General features: G+C 38.3%; 2 protein-coding genes across 4 annotated transcripts in view; one reads left to right on the top strand and one right to left on the bottom strand.

Moving 5' to 3' along the window:
• Positions 1 to 4,408, bottom strand: part of PI4K2B (phosphatidylinositol 4-kinase type 2 beta) — a 103,002-nt gene extending 98,594 nt beyond the window's left edge. The window contains exon 1 of the mRNA XM_061419828.1: positions 4,289 to 4,408. Within this exon, the coding sequence (XP_061275812.1) occupies positions 4,289 to 4,373 (85 nt within the window). The 5' untranslated portion in view covers positions 4,374 to 4,408. The remainder of the gene's footprint in view (positions 1 to 4,288) is intronic.
• Positions 4,409 to 5,853: 1,445 nt separating this feature from the next.
• Positions 5,854 to 27,509, top strand: part of SEPSECS (Sep (O-phosphoserine) tRNA:Sec (selenocysteine) tRNA synthase) — a 40,509-nt gene continuing 18,853 nt past the window's right edge. The window contains exons 1-8 of one of the 3 annotated variants that reach the window (XR_009736942.1): positions 5,854 to 6,259; positions 7,823 to 7,977; positions 9,734 to 9,852; positions 10,167 to 10,325; positions 12,785 to 12,938; positions 17,069 to 17,171; positions 26,323 to 26,452; positions 26,583 to 26,674. Coding sequence is in view for 2 of the 3 variants with exons in the window: in XM_061419824.1 (XP_061275808.1) it covers positions 6,203 to 6,454; positions 7,823 to 7,977; positions 9,734 to 9,852; positions 10,167 to 10,325; positions 12,785 to 12,938; positions 17,069 to 17,171; positions 26,323 to 26,452; positions 26,583 to 26,674 (1,164 nt within the window). In the remaining variant the exon portion in view is untranslated. Of the gene's footprint in view, positions 6,455 to 7,822; positions 7,978 to 9,733; positions 9,853 to 10,166; positions 10,326 to 12,784; positions 12,939 to 17,068; positions 17,172 to 26,322; positions 26,453 to 26,582; positions 26,675 to 27,509 lie in introns of all 3 variants that reach the window. The other 2 variants (XM_061419825.1, XM_061419824.1) reach the window with 2 other exon arrangements.

Raw genomic sequence — 27,509 nt, 5'->3', positions numbered from 1 at the left:
CATAAGGACATCAGTATTGATTGGGCTCCCCTTTCTTGGTTTGGGATTGTGAAGTCTGCTCTATTCTGATTCTTCTAACTCTGATTACTCCCTCCCCAGCATCACAGTAGCAATTTGGGCAGCTGTCACCAGGAGATGACAATGCCTCAGACTTAGTTACACAGGGATGGGGTAATTGGTCAATCTTCCAGGAGGTATGAATAACTCAGGGAGGATAATGTTACCAGGTAAAGTGAATGATGTTTTAAAAACACTGTTTTTCTTCACATGTGAAAAATGTGACAACTGAGATTGTGAAAGAAATAAATCCAAACACCTAGTGTAGTAGGATTGAGTGCTGGCAGTGGACATGGCTCTAGGTATTTAACTGTGAAGGGACTTAATGTAGGGAATAAGGTGTTTACAAAATCATTGAGGGGTCAAGGGATATGGACTCTAGACTGGGCCTCTGGAAATGCATTCTAGAATACTACAGAACTGACCTACCAGGGGAACTACCACCTCTGTGGCTACTGCTAAGGCTGCTTATGTCAAGAACCCAGAGCTGAGACTGTGTTCCTGGTATCAGGAGGTCATACCACCTCTGGATCCCAGGACGAAAAATTCCATGTCTCTACTGCCTTGTTTGCCAGTGACAATTAACAGTCAGAAAAAAAGCAGGAAATGTCTTCCACCTTCTAAGTCTCATGGAAGTACATCTAATTGGCTAAACTTAATTTGTTTCTATAATGCTAGTTGGGAGTCCAGAGAATGTAGTTTGTAATTGTCCAGTTTTTAGTAAGGGGGCTTCCCTGGTGGCTCAGACAGTAAAGAATCTGCCTGCAATGCAGGAGACTTGGGTTGGGAAGATACAGTGGAGAAATGAATGGCAACCCACTCCAGTATTCTTGCCTGGAGAATTCCATGGACAGAGGAGCCTGGCGTGCTACAGTCCATGAGGTTACAAAGAACTGGACAATGCTGAGCGACGAACACTTTCACTTCTAGTAAGACCAATGAGAAGTAGGCTGAGTGAGACAGTCCACACTCTCCACACTCAGGGTCAAGTGACACACTCACTGCCATGGCCACAAATGGCTGCAACAGCAGAAACCAAGGTCTCCCACTTGCTGAGTGCTCCATCAGTGCAAGTACTGGGCTGAGTTCTTTACACCTATCATTCCTTCCCTGCACTATTATTAGGATCCTTTCATAGAGGAGAGAGCTGGGGTCTTTCTAGAGAGACAGGTAAATTGCACAAGTTTATGCTGGTGCTGACTTCCCTATAGCTCAAATGGTAAAGAATCTGCCTGCAATGTAGGAGAGCAGGGGTCGATTCCTGGGTAGGGAAGATCCTCTGGAGACGGGAACAGCAATCCACTCTAGTTATTCTTTCCTGTAGAATCCAATGGACAGAGAAGCCTGGTGGACTACAGTCCATGGGGTCACAAAGAGTCGGACACAACTGATTGACTAACACACACATGCTGGAGGAAGAGGAGCCAGCCTCTGAGTTCCATCTGCCTGATTCCAGAGGCTCCTTTCTCACTGCTACTTGACCACCAGCCACCCAGTTCTTTATCACTGCTCCCCCACCCACCATCACTCTGAGCCAAGGGCCTCTGAGCGAAGGGCCTCTTCACTCTCTGTTAAATGCAGCAAGCCTCAGGCTCTGGGCCAGTTCACAGACTCCTGAGAAGTCTCCCACAGCTTTCTTCTTGGTCCCTGCTTTTGAAGTTATTGCAATAATCTCAGTTTTCCTGCTTGGAAGAAGCTTTCTCTACCCACCTCTCCTCCTTCTGGAAAAAGAATTGCTTTACTCATCCCAAGGAAGGTCTTCATTTCCCTTCTGCTACATCCACATCTACTTTTATTTCATCTCTCTCCATCTGAAATACAGATGAAGGCAAGACCAGGATCTCTGAATTCTGAGTCTTAGCAAAATGCAATGACTATTTTTCTTTTTTCTTGTTCTAATCACAGGAGACTTCTCTGAGAAACCTAGTTACTGATTCTACCACTCCCTTACTTCCTACTTCTGACTCCTCTTTGAAGCTTGACATTGGTGTGAAAGGTATTTTGCTTCAAATTGCTTAAGAGGTCTCATTAATGAGGTTGACGACAGCCATATCCTGCCATGCTTTGTGAGACTTGTCATTTCCCCCTACCCTGAACATTTAGAACACATGTGAAAGGAATGACAAAGTGATATGGTCATTATTTGTTTATTTGCATCTGTCTTTGGAAAATATCTCCTTAATTTGAAATACCCTCATCTCATGAGGTGTCACTGATTTGTCTCTGGCTCTCTCCCCTCTCTTCATATCTGGGTTCATTCAGCAACCACCAAATGATAAGCAATCTCTGGGACTCATTCTAATTATTTATTCATTCAAATCTGTGAATGCTTACCATGTGCCAGACACCACGCTAACTGCTAGAAAAGTAGGTGAATAAATAGTCATAGTTTCTGTTTTCCAGGAGGTTTCTTTCTAGACATCACCAATGCAGTTTTAAGTAAATATATAAGGAATCTGCCTGCAATGCAGGAGACATGGGTTGGATCCTAGATGGGGAAAGAGCCCCTGGAGAAGGGAATTGTTACCCACTCCAGTATTCTTGCCTGGAGAATCCCATGGGCAGAGGAGCCTGGCAGGCTATAGTCCATAAGCTTGCAAAAAGTCTGACAGGACTGAAGCGATTTAGCATGCACACATGCATGCCCTCTTCCTGCATGAGCCTCCATTTGCATAACAGTCGCCCCTCTAAGAAGTAGGAATGCATCTAAAGTTTACCAACTTGTCCATTTTTAAAATGAGACTTCTAGCACTGTGCTCAAAGTCAGGTACTACTTCAAAAGCTTACATTCAAGTATGTTTACTGTCTGGTCTTCGGTTAATTGACTAGCTCTATTAAGTGCAATAAAGTTCTGCCATTTGGGCTGATTTTTACCTCAGGCAGAGGACTGATTTCCAAAGGAGAGATTAAGTTAGTGATAGTATATCCTGCTTGATAACCTCCAGATTCTGTTTTGAGGTATGAGCCATCAACAAATAATATTAGACCTCAGTTCTCAGTGGCATTCTCTAATACATTTGAGTCATGTACAGAACATCCCCTAACAAAGGCAAGACAATTGTGCTGTTCACCTTCCTCTGGCAGAGTGGCAAAATTCAGTGTTGGAGTGGTGATTAGTTAGTAATGTGAGAGTACAAGAGTAATAATGTCACAGGAGGTTAATCAGCTGGCTGAAAAGTGTTGCATGTTCTCAGCCAGCATTAATGTCTGTCCTATATGAGGAACTATGAGGTCAAATGAGGATCCTAGAGCTAGTTCAGTAAAAACATCAACAATTACTTATTTTTTTTAAGCAACAGATACTACTATGGGGGATAAATCTTTCCAATGAGGTCAAGGGTCTAGCAATAGATTTTTGATGGTTCCCATGAAGTTGAATTAAAACCCCAAGGGTTTGTCCAGATTACTTATGCACATATAGACAAAAGGGATTTTTGTATTTAGAAATGCCAGTAAATGAAGCTATTGAAGAACTTTTTTCCTTTTTCAGAGAACCTTTCTGAAAAAGGAAAACACTTTCAATATACTGACTTATCTTTGAACACTTGAGGTGAGTAAATACAGATAGTTGAACAAAAATGACAGGGTTTAATTTAGTAATAGTAGCATCCCTGTCTACCGGGAATTGATGAGGCTGACCATCCGTATATAAGCAGCAGCCATTTTTCCTGGAGGAAAAGAGATTCTAAGCTTAGACGACCTCAGGAGAGCTGGCAATAGTTGGTTAAAAGAGATGTTTGGTCTCTTTGTGTTTCAAGACCACTCTGAACATAGACCCAACAAATTTTCCACCCTTGGCAGGTGAGTGAATTTGAGTGAACGCCCTCTAGATCAAAGGCAAGCTCTCAGAACAAAAATCAAGATGAAAGTTGAATCTCATCCAGTTTCACTGGTGACTCATGACAAAATTTGTCCAAGTGGATGCTGGTCTGGTAAGAACAGCCCTCATTAGATCAATACTCATCAGTCTGTGACACTGGTTCGAACAACAGTTTAGAGGACCTGTGCCTGTGTTCTACCTTATGATTCTTCTTCCTATGACAACACTTTCAAACAGCACAATACAAAATAGAAGTATTAAAGAGAACCAAAAAGCATGGAAAGGAATGGTCTGATTCCAAGGATGTCAAATATATGGGAACTAATAACAAAACCTGGGTACCAAACTTATAATAAATAGTTGAATAACTCAACACAAAAACAGTGGAGCCCAGATTTGGCACTTACTTACCATGTTGACACAGACTTGACAGCCAGAAGCAGGGGGGCATTGGGGTATCTGTGAGAACCTCATCCGGCTGAAGGCTGGGGTCCATGGTGATGGACAGTTCAGATCGTGTCTCAGTGGAGTCTCCAGGAAAACTATGGAAATGAATGAAAACCATCCAAATAACAGAAACTTCAGAACTAGCAAGTTTTAAAACAAATTCAGAACTTGCTAGTGTAAGAGATTTAGTCATCATCACTTGCATTTGGCAGACTCAAAGGCAGGCAGGGGAGTGGAAAAGCTTTATGTTAGAAAAGGGGAAGGGTTCAGGTGTGCTCTGATTGGAGACCGTTGGCAAGGGGAAGCTGTTGAACATTTATCATATAGATGTTCAGTGCTGTGCTTTGAACACAAGTGTCAAACATAACCCTCATCAATAAGGAGCTCACAGTCTAGCTGAGGAAGACAGAAAATTATCAACTGAAATGCAATCTGGCAAGTATCATGGCTGATAAATGGCAGGATGGTCTGGGAATACACAGTAGGAACAGTGGTTGAGTGTGAAAGCTTTAGTCATTCAGTTGTGTCCTTTGGGACCCCATGGACTGTAGTTTACCAGGCTTCTCTGTCTATAGAATTCTCCAGGCAAGAACAGTGGAGTGGGTTGCCATTTCCTTCTCCAGGGGATCTCTCCAACCAAAGGATCAAACCTAGCTCTCCTGCATTGCAGAAAGATTCTTTACTGTCTGAGCCACCAGGTTACCTGTTAAACAATGAGTCCCAGGGGAGTGGGCTGTGGTGGGTGTGGGGGATTGGGAGCGAAGGGTCTGATTTGTAAAGATTACTGATTTCAGTGGATTTCCATGGTGTAAATACTCCCACCCTGGCCAGTTTTAATTTACCAGTAGGATGCCACTAAACAGGTAGTTGGAAAGAGATGTGAAGTAAGGTGCCATTATATCCTGTTTCCACCATACAGTACAGCAGATGTAAATAATCTCAAGAGCACAGATAATAGTAAAATGTAGAAAAATAATTGGGAAATTACGAGTTTGAGTGTTTAGCATATTTTGCTTTTAAGACAATTGGCTTAATTGTAAACTTACAATTAAGAGCCACTGTATTTAAAAACCAACTCACAAAATTATTGAACATTTGACAATCACCTCTTGAAAGAGAATATGAACTATTGTAAATGGGCCCCAGCATACCACTAGAAAAGAGTAATTTAAAGAATTATTGTAGGCTCACCTAGAGTGAAGACTGCAAGGAAATCAATGGGAGGGATCCTGCCTTTTCATCTCCATCTCAAGCACCTAGTGCTAGGTTGTTGAAAAGTCAAAAGTAACTCATTAATTCAATATTAAAAAAAAAAAATTTGAGCCCCTACTATATTCTGGGCACTTTCCCAGGCATTTGGGGAGTACCACAGCAAATACCAAGGCCCTGCCCTTTAGAGGGTTTACATTCTTTTGGGTGTACGTGTGTGTATGTGTATGTTTGTTATAAACGTCTCATCAGGAGGTGGATGATAAGTGTTATGGACAAAAATTTTGTGGTGCAAAGGAGAAAAGGAGTGGGGGCATTGCTATTTCAAATGGGGTTTCCAGACAACTGTCAATGTTGAGATCTATGAAGGAAGGGATGAACGGGTCTGGAATCTGAGAAACATGGCCTGAGTAAGGCTGAAGAGCAGACTCAGATATCTCACCATTCAACAGGACTGGAATACAGCGTAACCTAGGAAATTTTTTCTTCAGGGAAGACACTCACTTGGCCCTGAATCTCCTCAGCCGCTGCTCTCAGGTGCAAAGTCGTTCCTTCATATCTATGGGCAGGGCTAATTTCCTGTACTGGTTGAAGCCTGCCAAACGACCTACACCCTTGCGCAGGCGCAAATGCTTCGTCTTCAGGCACACTATTAGGAGCGGTTCGCGCATGTGCGAGAGCGAGACGGAGGTTTTTGTCCCAAGGTCTTCCCGTACCGTCCAGGAGGTGAGTCGTCTCCTGGTTCCGGGGTGTATTTGTTGTGTGTCAGTTGTTCTCCGGTCTCCGACAGCTGTCGCCACTACGGACATGAACCGCGAGCTCTTCGCGGCGGGCGAGCGGCTGGTGTCGCCGGCTTACGTGCGGCAGGGCTGTGAGGCCCGCCGCTCGCACGAGCACCTCATGCGGCTACTTCTGGAGAAGGTACTGGGCTCTGGGGTCCCTCCCCAACCGCCGCGCCCCCCAGGCTCCGGCTCCGCCCAGCGCCCCTGTTAGTTCCAGGACATGCCCCACCCGCTCGTATTTGCTGTCTGAACCCTGTCCCCAGACCCTGTCGCAGATTGGCATTGCCCTGTACCGGCTTGCACCGCTCAGGTCCTTCTCAGCTTCGCCAGTGCTGCAAAACCCAGCGTTTTTAGGGGATACGAGGTTTTCGGGATTTTGAGACCCCCCCTCCTTTTTTTTTTTTTTCCCCCTAACTTCGGGTTGGAGAAGCGAGGGGGAGGGGCCACATGATTTAGTTTTTTGTTTGCGGGTAGGGCAAAGTTCGCCTCTTCCAACTTTCACTACTCCCAGGAAACACGTGATGTTTAAATAAACTTAGGTTAATTAACTGGAAGGACTTACCTGGTGACAAAGAATCCGCCCGCCAATGCGGGAGACGTGGGTTCCATTCCTGGGTCGGGAAGACCTCCTGAGGAAGGAAATGGCAACCCACTCCCAATTTTCTAGCCTGGACAATCCAGGCTCCATGGACAATCCAGGCTCCATGGACAAAGGAGCCTGGCGGACTACAGTCCGTGGGGTCTCAAAGAGTCAGACAGGACTTAGCGACAAAACAAGGCACTTAAAATCAGTCAATCCTAAAGGAAATCAACCCTGAATATTCACTGAAAGGACTGATGCTGAAACCCCAATGCTTTGGCCACCTGATGCAGGGAGCCGACTCATTGGAAAAGACCGCGAAGCTGGGAACGATTGAAGGCAAAAGGAGAAGGGGGCGACAGAGTATGAGATGGTTAGGTAACACCCCGGGATGGACAGGAATTTGAGCAAAGTCTGGAAGATAGTCGAGGACCGAGGAGCCTGGAGTGCTGCAGCCCTTGGGGTCTAAAAAGAGTCGGACCCGTTAGTGACTGAACAACATGCTAACTCACAACAAGTATTGCTGAGGAACTTCACAGTTCTCCTGGTTCTTGCCAGCATCCTGAATTTTAATCTCAGTACAGTTTGACAACCCCAGTTTTAACACCCTGGTTTGAAAAATCCTAGTTGAAGATAAGGTTTATTTGTCTTCAGTTACTTTTGTTACAGCTTTAAACCTGAGTAAATCTCATTGTATGCATTTATCATCACTTCTTGGACCAGTCTGTAGATAATTGTAATGGATTGTAACAAACATTTTGCCTCCTGAGGGTTTCTTCATAGTGTTGAATTCATGTCTGAATTTTAGAAAGCAAGGAGCATGGCAGAATTTGCATGGAAAAGTTTTGAAGTTCGTTGAAGTAGAGTTCTAGGGAATGATGTTCTTTTTAATATAGTCATAAGCTTTTTTTCCCCTCCTTTTTTAAGGGCAAGTGTCCAGAGGATGGTTGGGATGAAAGTACACTTGAACTCTTTTTACATGAACTTGCAGTTATGGACAGCAACAATTTCCTGGGCAATTGTGGTGTGGGAGAAAGGGAAGGAAGAGTGGCATCTGCATTAGTTGCTCGGCGACATTACAGGTATGATTTTTTTTTTTAAGTACAAAGCATTTCTTTTTTCTTTGTTAAAAACCATGGTGGCAGTATTAATAATATTAAATTATAAAATGTTCCTTTGTAACCTACTTCTTGTTTAAATGGACATGTGAACTAGCTGCAACAGGGAGATGGAAACAATTTATCTGAATAGGTGTTTTTTAAGACAGTAGGGTAAAAGTTCTAGTATGTGGTGGTTATCCTGTCAGGTCTGGGTTGTTAAAAATACTGGCTGTATGTTGTGTTAACAGTGTTTAACCTAACCTATTTGATTATAAGAGTTTTAAAAGTGTTAGGGTTGTTTATAATTTTCCACGTTTCTTTTCTAACATTGCAAATTTTTTTAATAGAATGCTATATGGATAGAACTTTCCATCATTCACTCACATCTAAATTGAATCCCATTATATGAGTATCCTGCTTTGTTGCAGTAGGTGTAGGAAAGGTATATTATATTTAATTTCAGGTCATTAAATCACTTTTTTCTTTTGTATTATTTCAGAAACATTATTCCATCAATTCTGACAATGATTTAGTTGTCAGTGGTTTGAAATATGATTTCTCTGTTCTCCAACTTTTCCTTGAAAAATAGGTAAACTCTTTAAAACTCATGTGTTCCATGATTTTAAATCATGATGAAATTTTCCTCGGGATAGTAGAATTTTATTTCAGCCCAAACTATTGTCAAAGCTAATGATAACGAATGTATGAACTAGATGAAAAATTCATGGTTAAAAATAAGCTGATAACACGGTTGATAATATATGTTAAAAAAAAAAAAAAAAACTTTGTACCTGAGGTTGCAGAGGTAATGGAGTATGACACTAGTGTTCTGTGATAATTCCTATGTGTAGAGTTTCTAATCTAGGCAACTATAAATGATAAATCAAATTTAAAATGAATGGTTTGTACACTAATTTTATGCTAAGGAGCATATAATTCTTCTAAACTTAAGGCAATGTTTGAAACATCAGTTCATCTCTGTTGGAACTTAGCTCACTGCTCTGATTAGAGAAATAGAAAGAAAGAAGATAAGTTAGTATTGCATATATTCTGGTTTTCCATTGCTGTATAACAAACCACCTCAAAACATAGTGGCTTAAAGCAGTCACTTATTGTTGTCTCTCACAGTTCTACAGGTTACCTGGACTCCGCAGGTAATTACTGCTTCAGGTCTCTCATGTATACGGTCCAGCTGAGAGTTTAGTCATCTGAAGGTTCAACTGGGCAGTTTATCCAAATTCAGTCACTTAGATGGCTGGGAATTGAGATGGCCTCTCCAAGTGGCTTGACTTGGGTTTCCACCAGCATGGCAACTGGATTTGAAGAGAGAAACCCTCTCCTCCTCTCCCCAACCTCCCCTTGAGCAAACCCTTCAAGAGGCCAGGTAGAAGCTTTAAGACTTATTATGACCTAGCTCATAAGTTCCACACCATCATGTCTGCTTGATTCTTCCAGACCAAACAAATCACTGAGGCCAGCCCAGATTAAATCTGGGGAATTAGACTCCATCTCTTGGTGTGGCAGTGGCATATGGGCATAGAGAGAAAAGAAATCAATAGTAGCCATCTTTGAAGACTAGCAGCCACAGCATAATTGATGAATTTGTTTTAACTAGATATTTCCACATTATTAATAGTCAAATATAGTGTTTATTTGGTTATTTGTATTTGTATACTTATACAGTGGATTACTTAACACTGAACATTTTTGTCCAGTTGTTGGCCCATTTTTTGCTTAGGTTCATTCATGGAATTGGACGATCAGGTGATATTTCTGCTGTGCAACCCAAAGCTGCAGGTTCTAGCCTTTTGAACAAAATTACCAATTCTTTGGTCCTGGACATCATAAAATTGGCTGGTATGTACTGTGTTAATCATAATACTTTTGGCTGACCAGTCACACAAACCTTTGCCTAATTTCTTTTATTAATGCTTCTTTCCAAAAGGAGTATAAATGGCTTTTGAAAAGATGTATATAAAACCTTTAGAATAAGATGGAAAATAAGAGCCATAAGCCTGAAGGATGAATTTAGCAGTGAGCTTCCTGAGCAGGAATACAGAAGAAGTATTAAGTCTATAACTCTTTTATTTGATAGAAGTATATAATTTCTTTAAGAAGGATGCTAGTTTTTCAATGGAATAACTAATTTCTGTTTTTCTTCTTATTTGTAGGTGTCCATACAGTGACCAGCTGCTTTGTAGTTCCAATGGCAACTGGTATGAGTCTAACCCTGTGTTTCTTAACATTGCGACACAGAAGACCAAAGGCAAAGTATATTATATGGCCACGAATAGACCAGAAGTCTTGCTTTAAATCCATGATCACTGCAGGTAAAAAAAGAGAAGCAGCATATATGTCTTCAATATCACAGAAAATTCAAACATTTTATATAGAGGCAAATAAGTGAAAAAGAAACTAAAGTGAAGTTACTCAGTCGTGTCTGTCTCTGTGACGCCATGGACTGTAGCCTGCCAGGTTCCTCCATCCATGGGATTTTCCAAGCAAGAATACTGGAGTGGGTTGCTGTTTCCTTCTCCAGGGGATCTTCCCGACCCAGGGATTGAACCTGGATCTCCTGCACTGCAGGCAGACTCTTTACCATCTGAGCTACCAAATAAACCTGTTCCTATTCCTTTTTTTTTTAATTGTGGTAAAACATACATAACAAAATTTATTATTTTAACTGATTTTAAATATATAGTTTCTTGATATTAAGTACATTCATCATGTTTGAACCATCACTGTCATCTCTCTACAGAACTTTTTCATCCTCTTAAACTGAAACTCTACCTATTAAACAATAACTCTCCCCTGCCCTCCACCCCAGGTCTACTTTCTGTCTATGAATTTGTCCTTCATATAGGTAGAATTATAGACTATTTGTCCTTTCGTGACTGGCTTATTTGACTTAGCATAATATCTTTAAGGTTCATCCATGTTATAGCATGTACCAGAATTTCCTTCTTCTTTTAAGACTCCCATTGTGTGTGTGTGTGTGTGTGCGCGCGTGCCTGAGTGCATATTGCATGTATATATATATCTCATTTTGTTTATTCATTTACTGGTGGACACTTGGATTGCTTCCGCCTTTTGGCTATGGTGAATAATGCTGCTAAGAACATGGGTATACATATCCTGTTTGAGTCCCTGCTGTGAATTCTGAAAAGTATACACTCAAGAAGTGGAAGTGTTGCATTTTATGCCCCCGTTCTTTAAAATGGGGATATGATTACCTACGATTGTTTTCAGGATTAAATGGGATAACATATGAAATGCGGGCAATAATCCCTGGAGCATACAAGGTGCTTCAGGAATGTTTGTTGTATGTACATGAGTGGAATACCTATAAATAATTACCATGAATCAAAGTACAGGAATACAGACATCACTGAGTATAGATGAGAAGAAATTTTAAATTGGCATTTTAGTATTTGGCTTCCTGATTAGGACAAGTCAAATTTGAGAATTTAAAGTTATTTTTGAATGACCTCAGTCTGTTGTATGAAATGAACAGTATTGGACTGTAATTAAACTGCTTAAATAATTCTAAAGAAACTCAGGTAAAGGGATTCATAATAAGGTCATATAGCAGAAATAGACTTTTAACTGGCATAAATCTGTCAAGTCTGTTAATTTGCAAACTATTAACCAAAAATCTGATAACCAAACTTATGGAAAGATTGATATATTGAAAAACTGGAAACTTTTTCCAAAAGGTGTTATGATTTGGACTACATTATGTTCTTAGGAAGCAAGATGGCTGTATTCATAGAAAAACAACACAAACTTGCATTGTAGTTGTTTGAAAGCAAAAATAGGGTTGAATCTAGAGAATTTGATAATGGAAAATTAGCTATCCTTAGGATGTTATTTATTTAAGTAAAGTTTTGTTTTAGTAGCTGCTTAGATATGAAGTCTAGACTTCTGTGGACCAGCATGTGAATTGATGATTTTATAGTGGCTGAAGTTTTATATTTCTGTAGGTAGAATGCAGACAACTTGTTGTGGATTCTAAAACAGAAATGAAAACTATTTGCACTGAACTCTGCTTTAAATTGCTGTGTGACCTTGGGGAAGCCACTTAATCTTCCTAAACTTTGGCTCCCTTATCTTTGAAATGAGTAAGTTGAGTTAAATGGTTTCTAAATCCCTTATAGCTTTTAAATCCATGAATCTAGCCTACTGCTAGATCTGGTATTTGGGAAGACTTAAGATGTGAGTACATAATAACTTTATGTGCAAAACAATTTTTATATTTAAATTATAGAAGGCTGTTACAAGCTATGAGATGGGTCTCCTAAAATGTGTTTTATTTTTCTTTAGAGGTAAAACATTAAGTGCATGATTGTGATTTGTTCCAGTACTTGAATTGTATTATTTTTGTTCATCTCTGAAATAAAGTGTACTTTAAAATAAAACTTGTGTTGCCAGAGATTGAGTAGATTTACTTTTTGGTGGACTGAAATTGAACAGGGCTCAGTGACCTCTTTTGTCATCAATGACTGTGTTATTACTTTCCTAGGCATCTATTCAACACTTGTTTTCGTTTCTTCCCAGAATTAGTCTTTCTTGTCATATCAAAATATTAAATGGATTTGTGATCCTAACTGTCCTTCACATTGTTTTGACCTGCCTTTGCCTCATGCCAGTATTAAGCCAGGTCTTTATATTAGAGAAGGGTCCATTGACCAAAATAAATATTTAAGAGTTCTGTATAGAATAGGACTGCTTCCTAGAGTCCAGGATCTCCCCTTATTCTAACATTTTGGTTTCTGGTTGACTTGGTTAGGTTTTGAGCCTGTGGTGATAGAGAACATTTTAGAAGGTGACGAGCTGCGCACAGACCTCAAAGCAGTGGAGGCTAAAGTCCAGGAACTTGGGCCTGATCACGTTCTGTGTGTTCATTCTACCACATCCTGTTTTGCTCCAAGGGTGCCTGATAGGTAAATGATTTGTGAACTTTGTCTTTCACTGTTCATCAGTCTTTAAAATGCACTTATACTAATTCTGAGAGATGTCTAAGTAACATTTGGCAGTTAATGCTACTTGAATGGACTGTTGAAGAAACAACATAATGGCTTCAGAAAATAAAAATATGATATAGAAGAAGGAAAAGCAACTAGTACCAAGTGGAAACCCTTTTTATCACCTGAAAAGACTCAGAGCATCTGTTTTCTTGCTCTTCATTATGTTTCTGGCTTTCTAGCATCCTTTTTGTCATTATTTAATAGAAGTTTCTAAGCTAAATTTTGGATTTACATATTTGGTTTTATTGCCATCTCCACTTACTTGATCTTACAGTTTGTTTTCATATATAGAAACTATCAGTATTATAATAACAGATTTTAAACAGAAAATTTTAGGATTATTTATTGTCCACTGATGCATGTTGATGTATGGCAAAACCAATACAATATTGTAAAGTAAGAAATAATAATAATAAAAATTAAAAAATAAATAAATTGGAAGACTAACCCAGATATACAGTTAGGTATATAATTATCCTTGCATTTAGAGAAAATGCAAATGTTTAAAAATGGCAACTGTTTCCTTTACTAAAGGATGGCCACAAGCTTTTGCTCTGAAAATGTGGTAGGCTTAGGTATAGTAATATATATTTCTAGTTTTGACAGCAACTGTTTGTTTCATTTTAACATTTTTAATATAAGTACTAATAATTTATAAAAACTACATTGACTTTGGACTATTTTCATAGCATCAAGTTACACTTTGATTTTAGTTCATGAAGTCACGTGATTTGACAATAATGAATACATGTTAGCTCTTTATAGGCAGATTTTAAGACTTTTTTAAGACACTTGCTTCATTCATGAGCTTGAGTGCTGTTTTCAGATTATGTTACATATGCTTGAGTTGTTTATTCATTACTTATCAAATTTTAAATTTGTATTGAAATATTAAATAAACATCTTTATTTCTTCATTGATGTTTTTGCTATCTAGAAAAATTTTAATGTGATGGAAATAAATTACATTTCTAAAAACAGCATATGGATATTTGCATTATTATAGATAATTTGTCCTTGAGGATATTTTTGTGAGGATATTTTTGTTTTTGTTTCATTTTGACTTTTTTTTAAATTGACATATGGTTGATTTGCAGTATTGTGTTTCTGGTGTACAGAAAAGTGATTCAGTTATACATATACATATAAAAACAATATACATGTTGTTTTTTTGTATCTTTTCCATTAGGATTTATTAAAGGATATTGAATATAGCTCCCTGTGCTATACAGTATGACCTTGTGGTTTATCTGTTTTACATGTAGTAGTTTGTATCTGCTGATCCCAAACTTCTTATTTATCCTTCCCCCACCCTCTTTCCCTTTTGGTAATCATAAATTTCTTCTCTGTGTCTGTGAGTTGTTTCTGTTTTGTAAGTTTATTCATTTGTATCATTTTAAATTCTGCATATAAGTGATATCAAATTGTAATTTTCTTTCTCTGGCTTGCTTCACTTAGTATGCTAATCTCTAGGTCAGTCTATATTGCTGCAATTGGTGTTATTTTGTTCTTTTTTTATGGCTGAGTAGTATTCCATTGTATATATAGGCCACATCTTTATCCATTCACCTATAGGTAGGCATTCAGGTTGCTTCCATGTTTTGGCTATTGTAGATAGTGCCATTATGAATATAGCTCAGTCACTCAGTCGTGTCTGAATTTTTGTGGCCCCATGGACTGTGTAGTCTGCCAGGCTCCTTTGTCCATGGGATTATCCAAGAAGAATACTGGAGTGGGTGTCATTTCACACTGCAGGGAATCTTCCCACCCCAGACACTGAACCTGTGTCTCATGCGTTGGCAGGGAGATTTTTTTTACCACTAATGCCACCTGGGGAAGCCCTCGTTATGAATATAGGGATGCATGTGTTTGTTTGAATTAAGAGTTTTGTCTGCATGTATGTGCAGAAGTGGGAATGCTGGATCCTATGGCAACTCTATTTTTAGTTTTTTTAAGGAATCGCCATTCTCTTTTTCCATAGTGGCTGCATCAGTTTACATTCCCGCAAACAATGAAGGAGGGTTTCCTTTTCCCCACACCCTCTCCAGCACTTATTATTTGTAGATTTTTTTAATGATGGCCATTCTGAGTGGTGTGAGGTGATACCTCATTGAAGTTTTGATTTGCATCTCTATAATAATTAGTGATGTTGAGCATCTTTTCATGTGCCTGTTGGCCATCTGTATCATTTTGAATAACTTTATTACCTGGTATAGGATAAGTACATTTTGTGTGTATTATCCTTTAGAAAAAATCAGGGTTTTTTTTTCAGTCAGAATTCTCATGTTTATTCTTATGTTAAATGCTACTGTTATTGGTGTTATATAATGAATGTTCCTGATTAGAGTGAACTTTAGGAATATGATGATGCTCAGTTATTAGTAATATGTTTGAATTTCTGATTTTATTAAATTTAAAAATACATTTTTATTTCCTTACATTAAGTTTAATTCCTTTATAGTTTTAATTTGAATGTATATATTATCTTTATTAATTAATTGGACAGTATTATGGAGCAAAATCAAAGAAAATGTTTTTTTAAAGTATCATTTCTTAAATTGATAACTTAAATTGGATTCTGAGTTAGAATGCAGTCCAATTCACGTCAAAAATATTTTTTTGTTTCTCCTTGCCCTCTTAATACACATTGTAAATATTAGCAATTTGATCAATTCAGAATATTTAAAACTACTCACAAGTCCTTTTTTTTAAAGTACTTTGTTATTATGATGCTTTATTCTAAAAGAAGTTTGTTCCGTTATTAAGAAATACTTTCATTAAAATACAAACATGTGAAAGTGTCTTTTATAAAAAAAATACTTGTGTGTATTCCGGAAGGTCTGTTTTTGTTAAAAACAACATCTGATTAGTTTTCTGCCTTGATTTGTGAGGTTTATGAAAATGAGTGATAAAATGAGTTTTTAATTCATAAAACAAAACTTTAGGGATATAAATTGAAAACTTCTGATGTTGAATAGTGTTATTCCTATTTGTAGTTTAAAAACATATTAATGTACATCTACTGTAAAAGGAAGATGTGCTATGGATAAATAGATAGTTAAGCTATTATATATTTATAATACATTCTTATGGGGAAGAATTTTTTTCTTTTAACATGCTTTGCTTTCAAATTTTATATTGTAGAGAGCATTTTTTAATAATTTTATCAAGCCATAAGGTTTTGTTTTAGCTTCATAGCATGAAGACATTTCTGTTAGAGATGACCTCAGTCACAAGTAGTATTTAGTTTTACAAAAGAGCATTATTTATTACACTCCAATTGAAATTTATTACCTTACTTTGCATAAAGTTAGACTCTCAGATTGTCTTAATATGAGAAGTATCAAATGAAAAAGTAAGAGTGAATTTTAAACCAGCAGCTATTTAAAAGATTCTTTAGTATCCAAATTGTTGGAAAATGTTATTTTGGTACTCAAGTAGTTTAATGTTCTGTATTTTTTAATACATTAAAGTCTGTTTGAAAATGTATTTTTTACTTTATGAGATGCTTTATATGAGACTTCTTAGGATTTCAAGATATGCTAATTATTTTGCAGATATTAGCTTTGGAGTGATAAGCAACTGAAAGCATTTAAAAATGAGCATATCAACCTTGTAAGAACTGTATAAATAATCTGCTTCTTGCTTTTCATATCGAAAATTTTCAAGTGATTTAAAAGCTACCGTCTATATAGATTTTTCTAAACACTTGTTTTCTTATTTTTATTGGTAACATTAATTTAAAAGCTTTTTCAGGCTTATCCCTAAGTACCTACTATGTATATTAAAGGTGCCAAATTATATGCTGAAATACTGCTGTAAAAATTTCAGTTTGTCATTTTTTCCCCTAGTATACTTTTTTGCTATTTAGTCGCTAAGTCGTTTGTGACCCCATGATTATAGCTCACTAGGCACCTCTGTCCATGGGACTTCCCAGGGAAGAATCCTGGAGTGGGTTGCCATATGGATAACTTAAATTTTAAAACTTTTTTTTGTAGTTTATTAAGGCAGAGTATGAATACATCTTTCTATTGAATATGTTTATAGGTTAGAAGAACTGGCTGTGATTTGTGCTAATTATGGCATTCCACATATAGTCAACAATGCTTATGGAGTGCAATCTTCAAAGTGCATGCACCTCATTCAGCAGGTAAGAGCTTCAAAAGATATGTCAACAAAAAATGTATTTTAACATCCTTGGGATTATTACTTTGTTTTTCTTGCAACCTAATATAGAAAGACAGTTAGTTTAGCATCTTCATTTTTATGGAGCATTAGGAATTTGCATCCAGTAGTTACTAGTGAAAGTCATTATTTGTTGCTAGTGGCATTGGACTATAGCTATGCTCAGAACGGATATAAAAATATTTTGCCACAGAAGACAGAGCTGAGCTTCCTATGCTATAGAGCAGGTTCCCAGTAGCTCTCTACTCTACACATGGTAGTTGGTAGTGTGTATTTATCCGTCCTAGTCTCTCAGTTCATCCTACCCAAGGTGGGAGGTGGAAGGGAGGTCCAAGGTGGGGGGCTATATGTAGCCAATTCACTTCATTGTACAGCAGAAACTAATACAACATTGGACATTACCAGATGGTCAATACCAAAATTAGATTGATTATATACTTTGCAGTCAAAGATGGAGAAGTTCTATGTAGTCAGCAAAAACAAGACTGGAAGCTGACTGGAGCTCAGATCATGAACTCCTTATTGCAAAATTCAGACTTAAATTGAAGAAAGTAGGGAAAACCACTAGACCATTCAGGTATGACCTATATCAAATCCCTTAACGATTATACAGAGGAAGTGACAAATACATTCAGGGGATTAAATCCGATAGAATGCCTGAAGAACTATGGACAGAGGTTCGTGACATTGTACAGGAGGCAGTGATCAAGACTATCCCCAAGAAAAGGAGATTCAAGAAGGCAAAATGGTTGAGGAGGCCTTACAAATAGCTGTGAAAGAAGAGAAGGAAAAGGCAAAGGAGAAAAGCAAAGATATACCCATTTGAATGCAGAGTTCCAAAGAATAGCAAGGAGAGATAAGAAAGCCTTCTCCAGTGATCAATGCAAAGACATAGAGGAAAACAAGAGAATGGGTGCCGGGGACCAGCCCCGGCTGAACCAGGGTATTCGAAGGAGAGACGGCGTAGGCGAAGATCAGGAAACAATTGCTTAATTAAATGTTAATTAAGGATATAAAGAGTAATAGAATGAGGATAGCTCAGTAAAGTTCAGTGGAGAAAAGAGGCTGAAATAAGGATAGCTCAGTGAGGAAATTCAGTGGAGAAAAGAGGCTGAATAATTCAGCCAGAAGGTAAGAGAAAGAACGACATGGTGAGACCAAGTTTCGGTGAACAAGGCCCGCACTTTATTTTTCAAAGTAGTTTTTATACCTTAAGTTATGCACAGAGGATAATGGGGGAAGGGGTAGAGTCTTGCAGCAAACCAGGCTTTCTTCCTGCAAACTTATCATATGCAAAAGCTTAGGTGATTTGCATCATCTTCTGGCCTGGAGGCCTGTTAACATTTTAAGACCTTTTCTTCAGAAAACTTATTTTTCTCTAAAGGTGATTGGTCAGGAGCCACCCTCCAAAAGCATTAGATAAAGTTGCATTCCTACAGAGCAAAGGTGTGGTGGGCTACAACAAGAAAAAGAATTAACTCAAGGGTCCCAGGTTACAAACATTAAAGCTACTATTTACACCAATTATATTAACCAATACACTGCCAGGGACACAGCAGGTAAGGGATATGGAGACTTAGCAGCAAACATTGGCCCAACAAGTGAAAATCCCTTCACCAATACAATTTCTAATCAATCTTTTAACTACTCAAAAGAATCTGTGTTTAGACAGTTAGAACATCTCCTGCTTCTCACAGTTGGGAGGCTCTGAACAATCACATGTTGCCGGAAAAACCTATTCAGGCAGGCTAGAGGATTTCCAAAGGAGTTTGTAGGTTAAACACTGTCACACCCAGGAATTATTAACTGGAGCTGTAAGCTAACTTTTTTTCAGAGAGGTAGTGGGGGACAGCCCCCCGTAAAGCAGAAAGTAGGCAGACTCTGGTTTTGGGGGTATATGCTCGAGAATTTCCAGGGGGACTCCTGAGGCTCGATCCCGCCTTTGCGTATGCCGAGCCTCCTTCCTCATGACCTTTGTCATGGGCGGAGTTCCTCACGCTGGCTACCGGCAGTGATAGAATTCCAGTTGAGCTATTCCAGATCCTGAAAAGTGCTGCACTCAATATGCAATATGCACTCAATATGCAATATGCCGGCTCCCGGCAAATGGGGAAAGACTAGAGATCTCTTCAAGAAAATTCGAGATACCAAGGGAAGATTTCATGCAAAGATGGGCTCAATAAAGGACAGAAATGGTATGGACCTAACAGAAGCAGAAGATATTAAGAAGAGGTAGCAAAAATACACAGAAGAACTATACAAAAAAGATCTTCATGACCCATATAATCATGATGGTGTGATCACTCACCTAGAGCCAGAAATCCTGGAATGCAGTCAAATGGGCCTTAGGAAGCATCACTATGAACAAAATTAGTGGAGGTGATGGAATTCCAGTTGAGCTATTTCAGATCCTAAAAGATGATGCTGTGAAAGTGTTGCACTCAATATGCCAGCAAATATGGAAATCTCAGCAGTGGCCACAAGACTGGGAAAGGTCAGTTTTCATTTCAGTCCCAAAGAAAGGCAGTGTCAAAGAATGCTCCAGCTACTGTACAAATGTACTCATTTCAACACGCTAGCAAAGTAATGCTCAAAATTCTCCAAGCCAGGCTTCAACAGTATGTGAACAGTGAACTTTCAGATGTTCAAGCCGGTTTTAGGAAAGGCAGAGGAACCAGAGATCAAATTACCAACGTCATTGAAAAAGCATCATTGAAAAAGCAAGGGAGTTCCAGAAAAACATCTATTTCTGCTTTATTGACTATTCCAGAGCCTTTGACTGTGTGGATCACAGCAAACTGTGGAAAATTCTGAAAGAGATGGGAATACCAGACCACCTTACCTGCCTCCTGAGAAATCTGTATGCAGGTCAAGAAGCAATAGTTAGAACTGGACATGGAAGAACAGACTGGTTCCAAATCGGGAAAGGAGTACATCGAGGCTGTATATTGTCACCCTGCTTATTTAACTTATATGCAGAGTATATCATGCAAAATGCTGGACTGGATGAAGCACAAGCTGGAATCAAGATTGCCAGGAGAAATATCAATAACCTCATATAGGCAGATGACACCACACTTATGCAGAAAGTGAAGAAGAACTAAAGAGTCTGTTGATGAAAGTGAAAGAGGAGAGTGAAAAAGTTGACTTAAAGCTCAACGTTCAGAAAACTAAGATCATGGCATCTGGTCCCATCACTTCATGGCAAATAGATGGGGAATAGTGGCAGACTTTATTTTGGGGGGCTCCAAAATCACTGCAGATGGTGACTGCAGCCATGAAATTAAAAGACACTTGCTCCTTGGAAGAAAAATTATGACCAACCTAGATAGCATTTTAAAAAGCAGAGACATTACTTTGCCAACAAAGGTCCATCTAGTCAAAGCTGTGGTTTTTCCAGTAGTCATGTATGGATGTGAGAGTTGGACTATAAAGAAAGTTGAGTGCCGAAGAATTGATGCTTTTGAACTACAGTGTTGGAGAAGACTCAAGAGTCCCTTGGACTGGAAGGACATCCAACCAGTCCATCCTAAAGGAGATCAGTCCTGAATATTGATTGGAAGGACTGATGCTGAAGCTGAAACTCCAATACTTTGGCCACCTGATATGAAGAATTGACTCATTTGAGAAGACCCTGATGCTGGGAAAGATTGAAGGCGGGAGGAGAAGAGAATGACAGAGGATGAGATTGTTGGATGGCATCACCGACTCAACGGACATGAGTTTGTGATGGACAGGGAAGCCTGGCGTGCTGTAGTCCATGGGTCACAAAGAGTCGGACATGACTGAGTGACTGAACTGAACTAAACACAACATTGTAAAGCAACTATACCTCAATTTTTTTTAATCTGTTTTTCTTAAAAAAAAAAAAAACTTCAGTAGCTTATTTTATTTAACTTTCTCAAAATGTTCCATTACCAGTGTTCTCATTTTTCTAATGTACTTGATTATAGTATTCATAAAATGTTGAATATTTATTCTAGCATATAACTGTGGAGTTGGCAAATAGGAAAGGACTGTTTTCTATTAGGGAAAGGACTTTGTTCACTGTTATGTCTTCAGTCCTTGGGACAGAACCTGGTACATAATTGGCACTCAATAATTGATTACTCCAAATTGAATTATATTTACTTACAGTGATTATTCATGCTATATTAGTATATAGATAGATATTATTTAGGTATGATACAAGTTTTATGATTTGTGTTCATAATGATATAAACAAGTACTCAGTTTTGACACGCATGTAATTTGTGTTACGTGGTTAAGAGTTGCTCACAGATTCTCTGCGGTCTCCCACGTGGTGGTGAATGCTTCTTAGATCTGTAGGTCCTATCTTATAAATTTTTTGTTTTCTTTTTTATTCTTTTGAGTGTACTCTGATATAAATATGGTTTATATGATAGTATTAGCCGATTTTCTTAATTTCTTTACTCAAAGGTTGTACCTGTTAAGATGTAATTGACTGCAGGTAACAGAAACCCAACCCAAATTAGCTTAGTCAATAAAGAAATAGATTAGCTTGCATAACAAAAGAGGTCCAGAGGTGGGTGGTATGCCAGGTTTTTTAAAACCTTTGTGGAAAACCGTTTACTGTTTCCTCGATATCCTTTTCCATAACTCCTTAACTTTTTAAGGCTTCATCACAATTTTAGATTAGATTATATCTAATTTGAATAGTGGCAGAGGAACTCTTGAAAAAAACATGATTTCAGTGATTCATTTTTATTCCATCTCCCTTTCCCCCTTTTCCTCTCTCTTCCTCTTTAATTTTTAGCAGCCTCAGTTCTTTTAAAAGTTAAATATACCAGCATTCCTAAAAGTTTAGAAAAATGAGGAAGGAGTAGAAGATCACTCATAAACCTGTTACCCTAACAGTTACCCTTAGTAATTTCTGTATCCCTTTTCTCTCTTTTTTAAAATACGTATATGGTTATAGCTGTTATGTATACTTAGTATTAACATTTTCAAATTTAGTAAAAATATTTAATTTTTAAATTTAAATATTAGTGTTTCTATACTCTCCACATGCTTATGAAGTTTTCATAATAATCAGTTTAATGGTCCCTTAACATTTATCCAGATGTTACATACTTAACCCAGCAATGTTCATGACATATTTTTGAATACTGGGAAATTTGATGGTGTAATTGAAGAGTTTAGGACTCCGAAAGCTTCCCGTGGGGTTATACATCACAAATAGACTACTTTGTCATCACTTCTCTTCATTTGTGAGGTGGTTTTACTAAAATTTTAACCAGAAAATAACATTATAAGATGGTGAATGAATTTTTATGAGGTAGTTGTTGTATTGTTGCAGATACTGTGTTACCTTCTAGAACTGATAGTTCTTTAAAAAAGCGAAGAACCCTACATGAACATTGACCCTTAGAAAAAGAGGTGGTGTCCCTGTTGCTTTCAACCAAATGAATATTTGGGTCTTATTGGTGCTAGTTGTTTCATGACATTCTAAAAAATTAAAATTAACTTTGTTTCAGTAGTTTTTATTCATTGTACGTGCCATTTACTCAGTATACACCATGTGTCAGGCATCCTGCTAGACTTTTAAAGTTTATTAAATTAATCCTAACAGTTTAAGGTATACTTCTTATTGTTTCTGTTCTGCAAATGAAGAAACACACTCAGAGGTATTAAGTGACTTGCCTAAGGAACGAAGCTGCAAAATGGCCCATCTAGTTCTATGTGACTCCAAAGCCCTTATTTTCCTCTAAAAAACAAAGTACCAAAACTGCTAAGCTTTCTTGAGAAGATAGTATTGCAATAATCAAGCAATCAGGAAAGAAAGAGGTATAACTAAAATGTTTCCGAATTCTTTTTTTTTTTTTTCAAGGGCAGTACCCCAGAATGACTTAATGCTGAGCATACTGTGCATTCTGATATGCATATATGGCCAGGAAATTAACTTTGCAAAACATATAATTCTGATATATATTAAACTGACTAATTTAGGAGACTCATAGAATATGGGTGTGAGGACACATTACTAGATAGGGTTGTAGTAGAGTCACAGAATTACGTAGAATTAATTTAAATTTTAGAGTTAGAATGGATTGTTAAGCTCCCAAAGTGTGGGAAGCAGTGTGTGTTTTTATTGAGAATTTGAGAGAAGTAGGTGTTATACTGCTTATTCATAGACCTGTCAATTCATTCAACACATATTTGCAGGGTTCCCACAGATGTGCCAGGCACCAGGGTAGGTGTTGGGGATGCAGTAGTAATTGTAACAATCTTCATCCTCATGGAGTAGAAGCAGACAGTGAGCAATAAGGATGACAGGTCTTCATAAATGCTCTAGCATTTGAGAGGAGGGGTGTCAGATGGAGTGATCCAGGAAGTCCTCTCTGAGAAGTGACATTTGAGCAGAGTCCTGAGTGATATGAAAGAGTGAGTTGGGTGGTACTCTGGAGAGATTCCAGGCAGAAAGTAACGCAGAGGCCAGGGTGTGCTGGGAATGGGTGAAGAAGAGCAAGGAGGCCGGTATAGCTGGGCCAGGGCAACTGAGGGTGGCAGTGAGGGTAAAGAGGTTCTGAGGTGGGGTAAAGGTTTGAGATTTTATTCTTGGTATGATCATCAGGCAATGGAAGGCTTTGGGCAGAATAGCCTGTGACTGACTTTTATAACCATCGTTTTGGCTGTGCTGTGGGAAACGGCCTGCAGGAAGACAAGTATGGAAGGTTGTTGCAGCTGCCCACGTGAGATGTGTTGGTGGCCTAGGCCAGGGTGGTAGCTGTTGAGGTGTTAAGGAACAGTTCGATTCAGATGTATTTTGAGAGTCGATCTTATAGGGTATGCTGATGAATCAGATGCAAGAAATGAGGAAATGAGGATTCAGGGCCTCCAAGACTTTTATGAGCTGCTGGAAAGATGAAAATGCTATAGGATACTATTTAATTCTTTAAACATGAATTCTTCATCGCACTTACCTAGGTTTTTGCCAGGGTGACTTTCAGTGTGTGCATGTATGCTCAGTTGCTTAGTCGCGTCTGACTCTGAGACCCCATAGACCGTAGCCCACCAGGCTCCTCTCCATGGGGTTCTCCAGGCAAGAACACTGGAGTGGGTTGCCATTTCCTCTCCAGGGGATCTTCCCAATCCGAGGATCAAACCCACATCTCCTGTGACTCCTGCATTGGCAGATGGATTCTTTACCACCGAGTTACCTGGGAAGCCCCAGGTGACTTTCAGTAAGACGCTTTAACTACATTTCTGACCTTGGGCACATCACTTTAATTTCTTTGTGCTTTAATTTTCTTATCTGTAAAATAGCTATTATTGTGACATCTGCCCAGAGGGGTATTGCAAAGGTTAAATGAGTTAAGAATGTAGAGTGCTTAGAACAGTGCCTGATGCGTAGTAAGTTCTCTGTAAATTCTAGCCTTAATTATTGTATGAACAATCATCTGTTTTATTCACTGCTGCTGTGTCCAGGACCTGGAGCAGTGTATGATAATAGGTGATAGGTGCCCCAATATTTGTCCTCTGAATTAATGAGTAAGTGAATGAACTGATAAATGGCCACTGTTTACTTCATAGGACGTGCTCCTGTGTTTCCTATCCTGTTTAAGCCCTTCTAGCCTTGTAGTGTTTTTCTTTCCTCCTCAGTAATAGCCTCAGACCTTAGTGTGGAGAGCAAGATCTATACACCATTCCTGGCCTGTTTGTTTTCCTGCCACAGAGTTTGCTGCCCTTTGACTGCTTTCTGTGTTTTAGTAGTGAAAGGATTCTAGCAAAGTCTTGTGGACTGATTGCCCTCTTAGTACTCCTGCTCCCAATTTAAGTTCAGATTTCTCTTGGGACATCTTGGGCAGTACTTAAATGTTGATGAAAAGGTAACTCCGTTCCACTTTATTTTTATGTGTTACTACCTTGCATAGTTTTTAGTTATTTGTTCAGTGACTTTGCATGGTTTTCAGTTATTTATTCAGTTAGTCTCATATGCTTCTCTCTGTTTTCCTGTGGTAAGATGAGATTTTCTCTGATCATGGTTTATGAGGAAATTAGAAAGGAGAATGATGGGGAAGGTTACGATTGAAACAATCACAGGATAGCCTCCAGAGTGGTCTGTGCCCTTTTTCTGATTTTGCTGCTTCTCCCTATTGCCCGGATCTGGTCTCTCAGATTAGGCTACCTATCTGCTCCTTCTATTCTCCCTGAGATATGGATGTGGATATAAAGTGGGAAGATGAAGGTCAAATGTGGTTACAATATTAATAGGAATGTATATTGTGAATACAGATTGAAAATCTGTGGCTATAGATAAAGAAGAAAAACTATCTTAGCTGAAATTTAGATAGTATCTCAGTTTTTAAGAGGAGAAAATTGAAACACATTAGGCAGAAGGTCATGGACTGTGTTGCATGGGACTAGAACTTAGTTTTACATTTCTAGCAAGTATTCCATTTTTCACCAGAATATGAAATTTTCACTTGAAGTTCATTTGCAATGGAATAGGATCATCCAAGATTATGACATTAGGAAACAAAGTTACGTAGAACCATTGCCAACAGTATACTTCCAAAAAATTCCATTAGTTGATGTTAAAAATAGAATCTTTCTTTTCTCTGTTGTTATCCAAGTGGTGGTAGGAGCAGAAAGTGAAAGTCGCGCAGTCGTGTCCGACTCTTTGTAATCCCCTGGACTATACACAGTCCATGGAATTCTCCAGACCAGAATACTGGAGTAGGTAGCCTTTCCCTTCTCCAGGGGATCTTCCCAACCCAGGGATTGAACCCAGGTCTCCCATATTGCAAGCGGGTTCTTTACCAGCTGAGCCACAAGGGAAGCCCAAGAATACTGGAGTGGCTAGTCTATCCCTTCTCCAGGGGATCTTCCTGACCCAAGAATTGAACTGGGGTCTCCTGCATTGCAGGCAGATTCTTTGTCAACTGAGCTATGAGGGAAGCCCTCCAGTTATAAGAAGCAACATTTAAAAACTCTGTTTAATACTAAAAAATATTTTACTGGTGTTTATACAAAGAAAATATTTGATCTGTGTTTTTATTTCTGTGCATTGTTTTAATGACATTTATTAACAGCAGTTGCTGTCCTTTCTTCTGGAAACTAATAATGTAATATTGCATGTTATTCTGTTCTAGGGAGCTCGTGTTGGTAGAATAGATGCTTTCGTTCAGAGCTTGGACAAAAATTTTATGGTTCCAGTAGGTGGTGCTATAATTGCTGGCTTTAATGATTCCTTCATTCAGGAAATCAGCAAGATGTATCCAGGTAAATAAATCAGTTGCTCTTCAGAAAAAGTAACTAACAAACAAATATCCATTTGTGTATTAGTCTACTGTAATAAATCTTACTTTACAAAGCTTTTTCTCCCTAATGTAACATATCATCCTTATTTCAGGAAGAGCTTCAGCTTCACCTTCTTTAGATGTCCTTATTACTTTATTATCACTTGGATCAAATGGCTACAAGAAGCTATTAAAAGAAAGAAAGGTAAGCTTTCCCTGTAGGTATAAAATAATATCCTTGACTAAAACAGTACTCCAGAGTATTGGTGTTTCTGTCTATTGGTTTATCAATTTGGGATATAGATACCTAGCACAGTCCTAGGGGATTGACTTTGATTTGGTTTTCAATTAATCATTGTTATCCCATCTATTCAGATATCCTGAGAAATCTTGGAAAAGCAATTTTGTTTTTGTGTTTGCTTTTTTTGAGAAAGTCCTGTATCAGGGATTCTATTAGTTCGGTAAAATTTAATTCATTTATCACTTATAGGTAAATAGAAGCTCTTAAAAGACAGATGGACAAGTTTTTTTCTTTTTAGTTTTGGAAGACTTGTTTAGATGTGACATGTCATTTGCAGGAGGAAAAATACAGGTAGAAGTTGACCAGCTTCTCTTTCTAAGTAATAAATCCATCTTTTGCCGTTACTGGAATGCTAAACTCATTGATTATGTTGATTATGAAAAGTGACATTTGTGCTTGAAAACTGAACTTTATCTTCAACACTAAAAGCTAGCTTAATTCAGGGCAGCTTCAAAATTGTAGTCAGAGACAGTGTTGCTAGGGCAGGTCAGATTAAGATGTTTTATTCATCTCCAATCTGGGAGGGCTAGAGGTTCCTGGTATCATTTTTGTATCTATAACTTTCTAATACTTAGTAGCAGTTACAGTCCCTAAGATTTATCATATTAATTTACATATTTTAAAATATTTTCATGTATATCATCTGATAGATCCTCTCAACAAACAGCCTTATGAATATCTAACAGAAATTTAAAACTTCTGTGCCCTGTTTTCTCCTAGTCCCTTTCTTCCCACTAAT

Source organism: Bos javanicus, chromosome 6 (assembly GCF_032452875.1).
Source record: "Bos javanicus breed banteng chromosome 6, ARS-OSU_banteng_1.0, whole genome shotgun sequence".
Classification (NCBI taxonomy): domain Eukaryota; kingdom Metazoa; phylum Chordata; class Mammalia; order Artiodactyla; family Bovidae; genus Bos; species Bos javanicus.
This window is presented reverse-complemented; position numbering and strand designations above follow the sequence as displayed.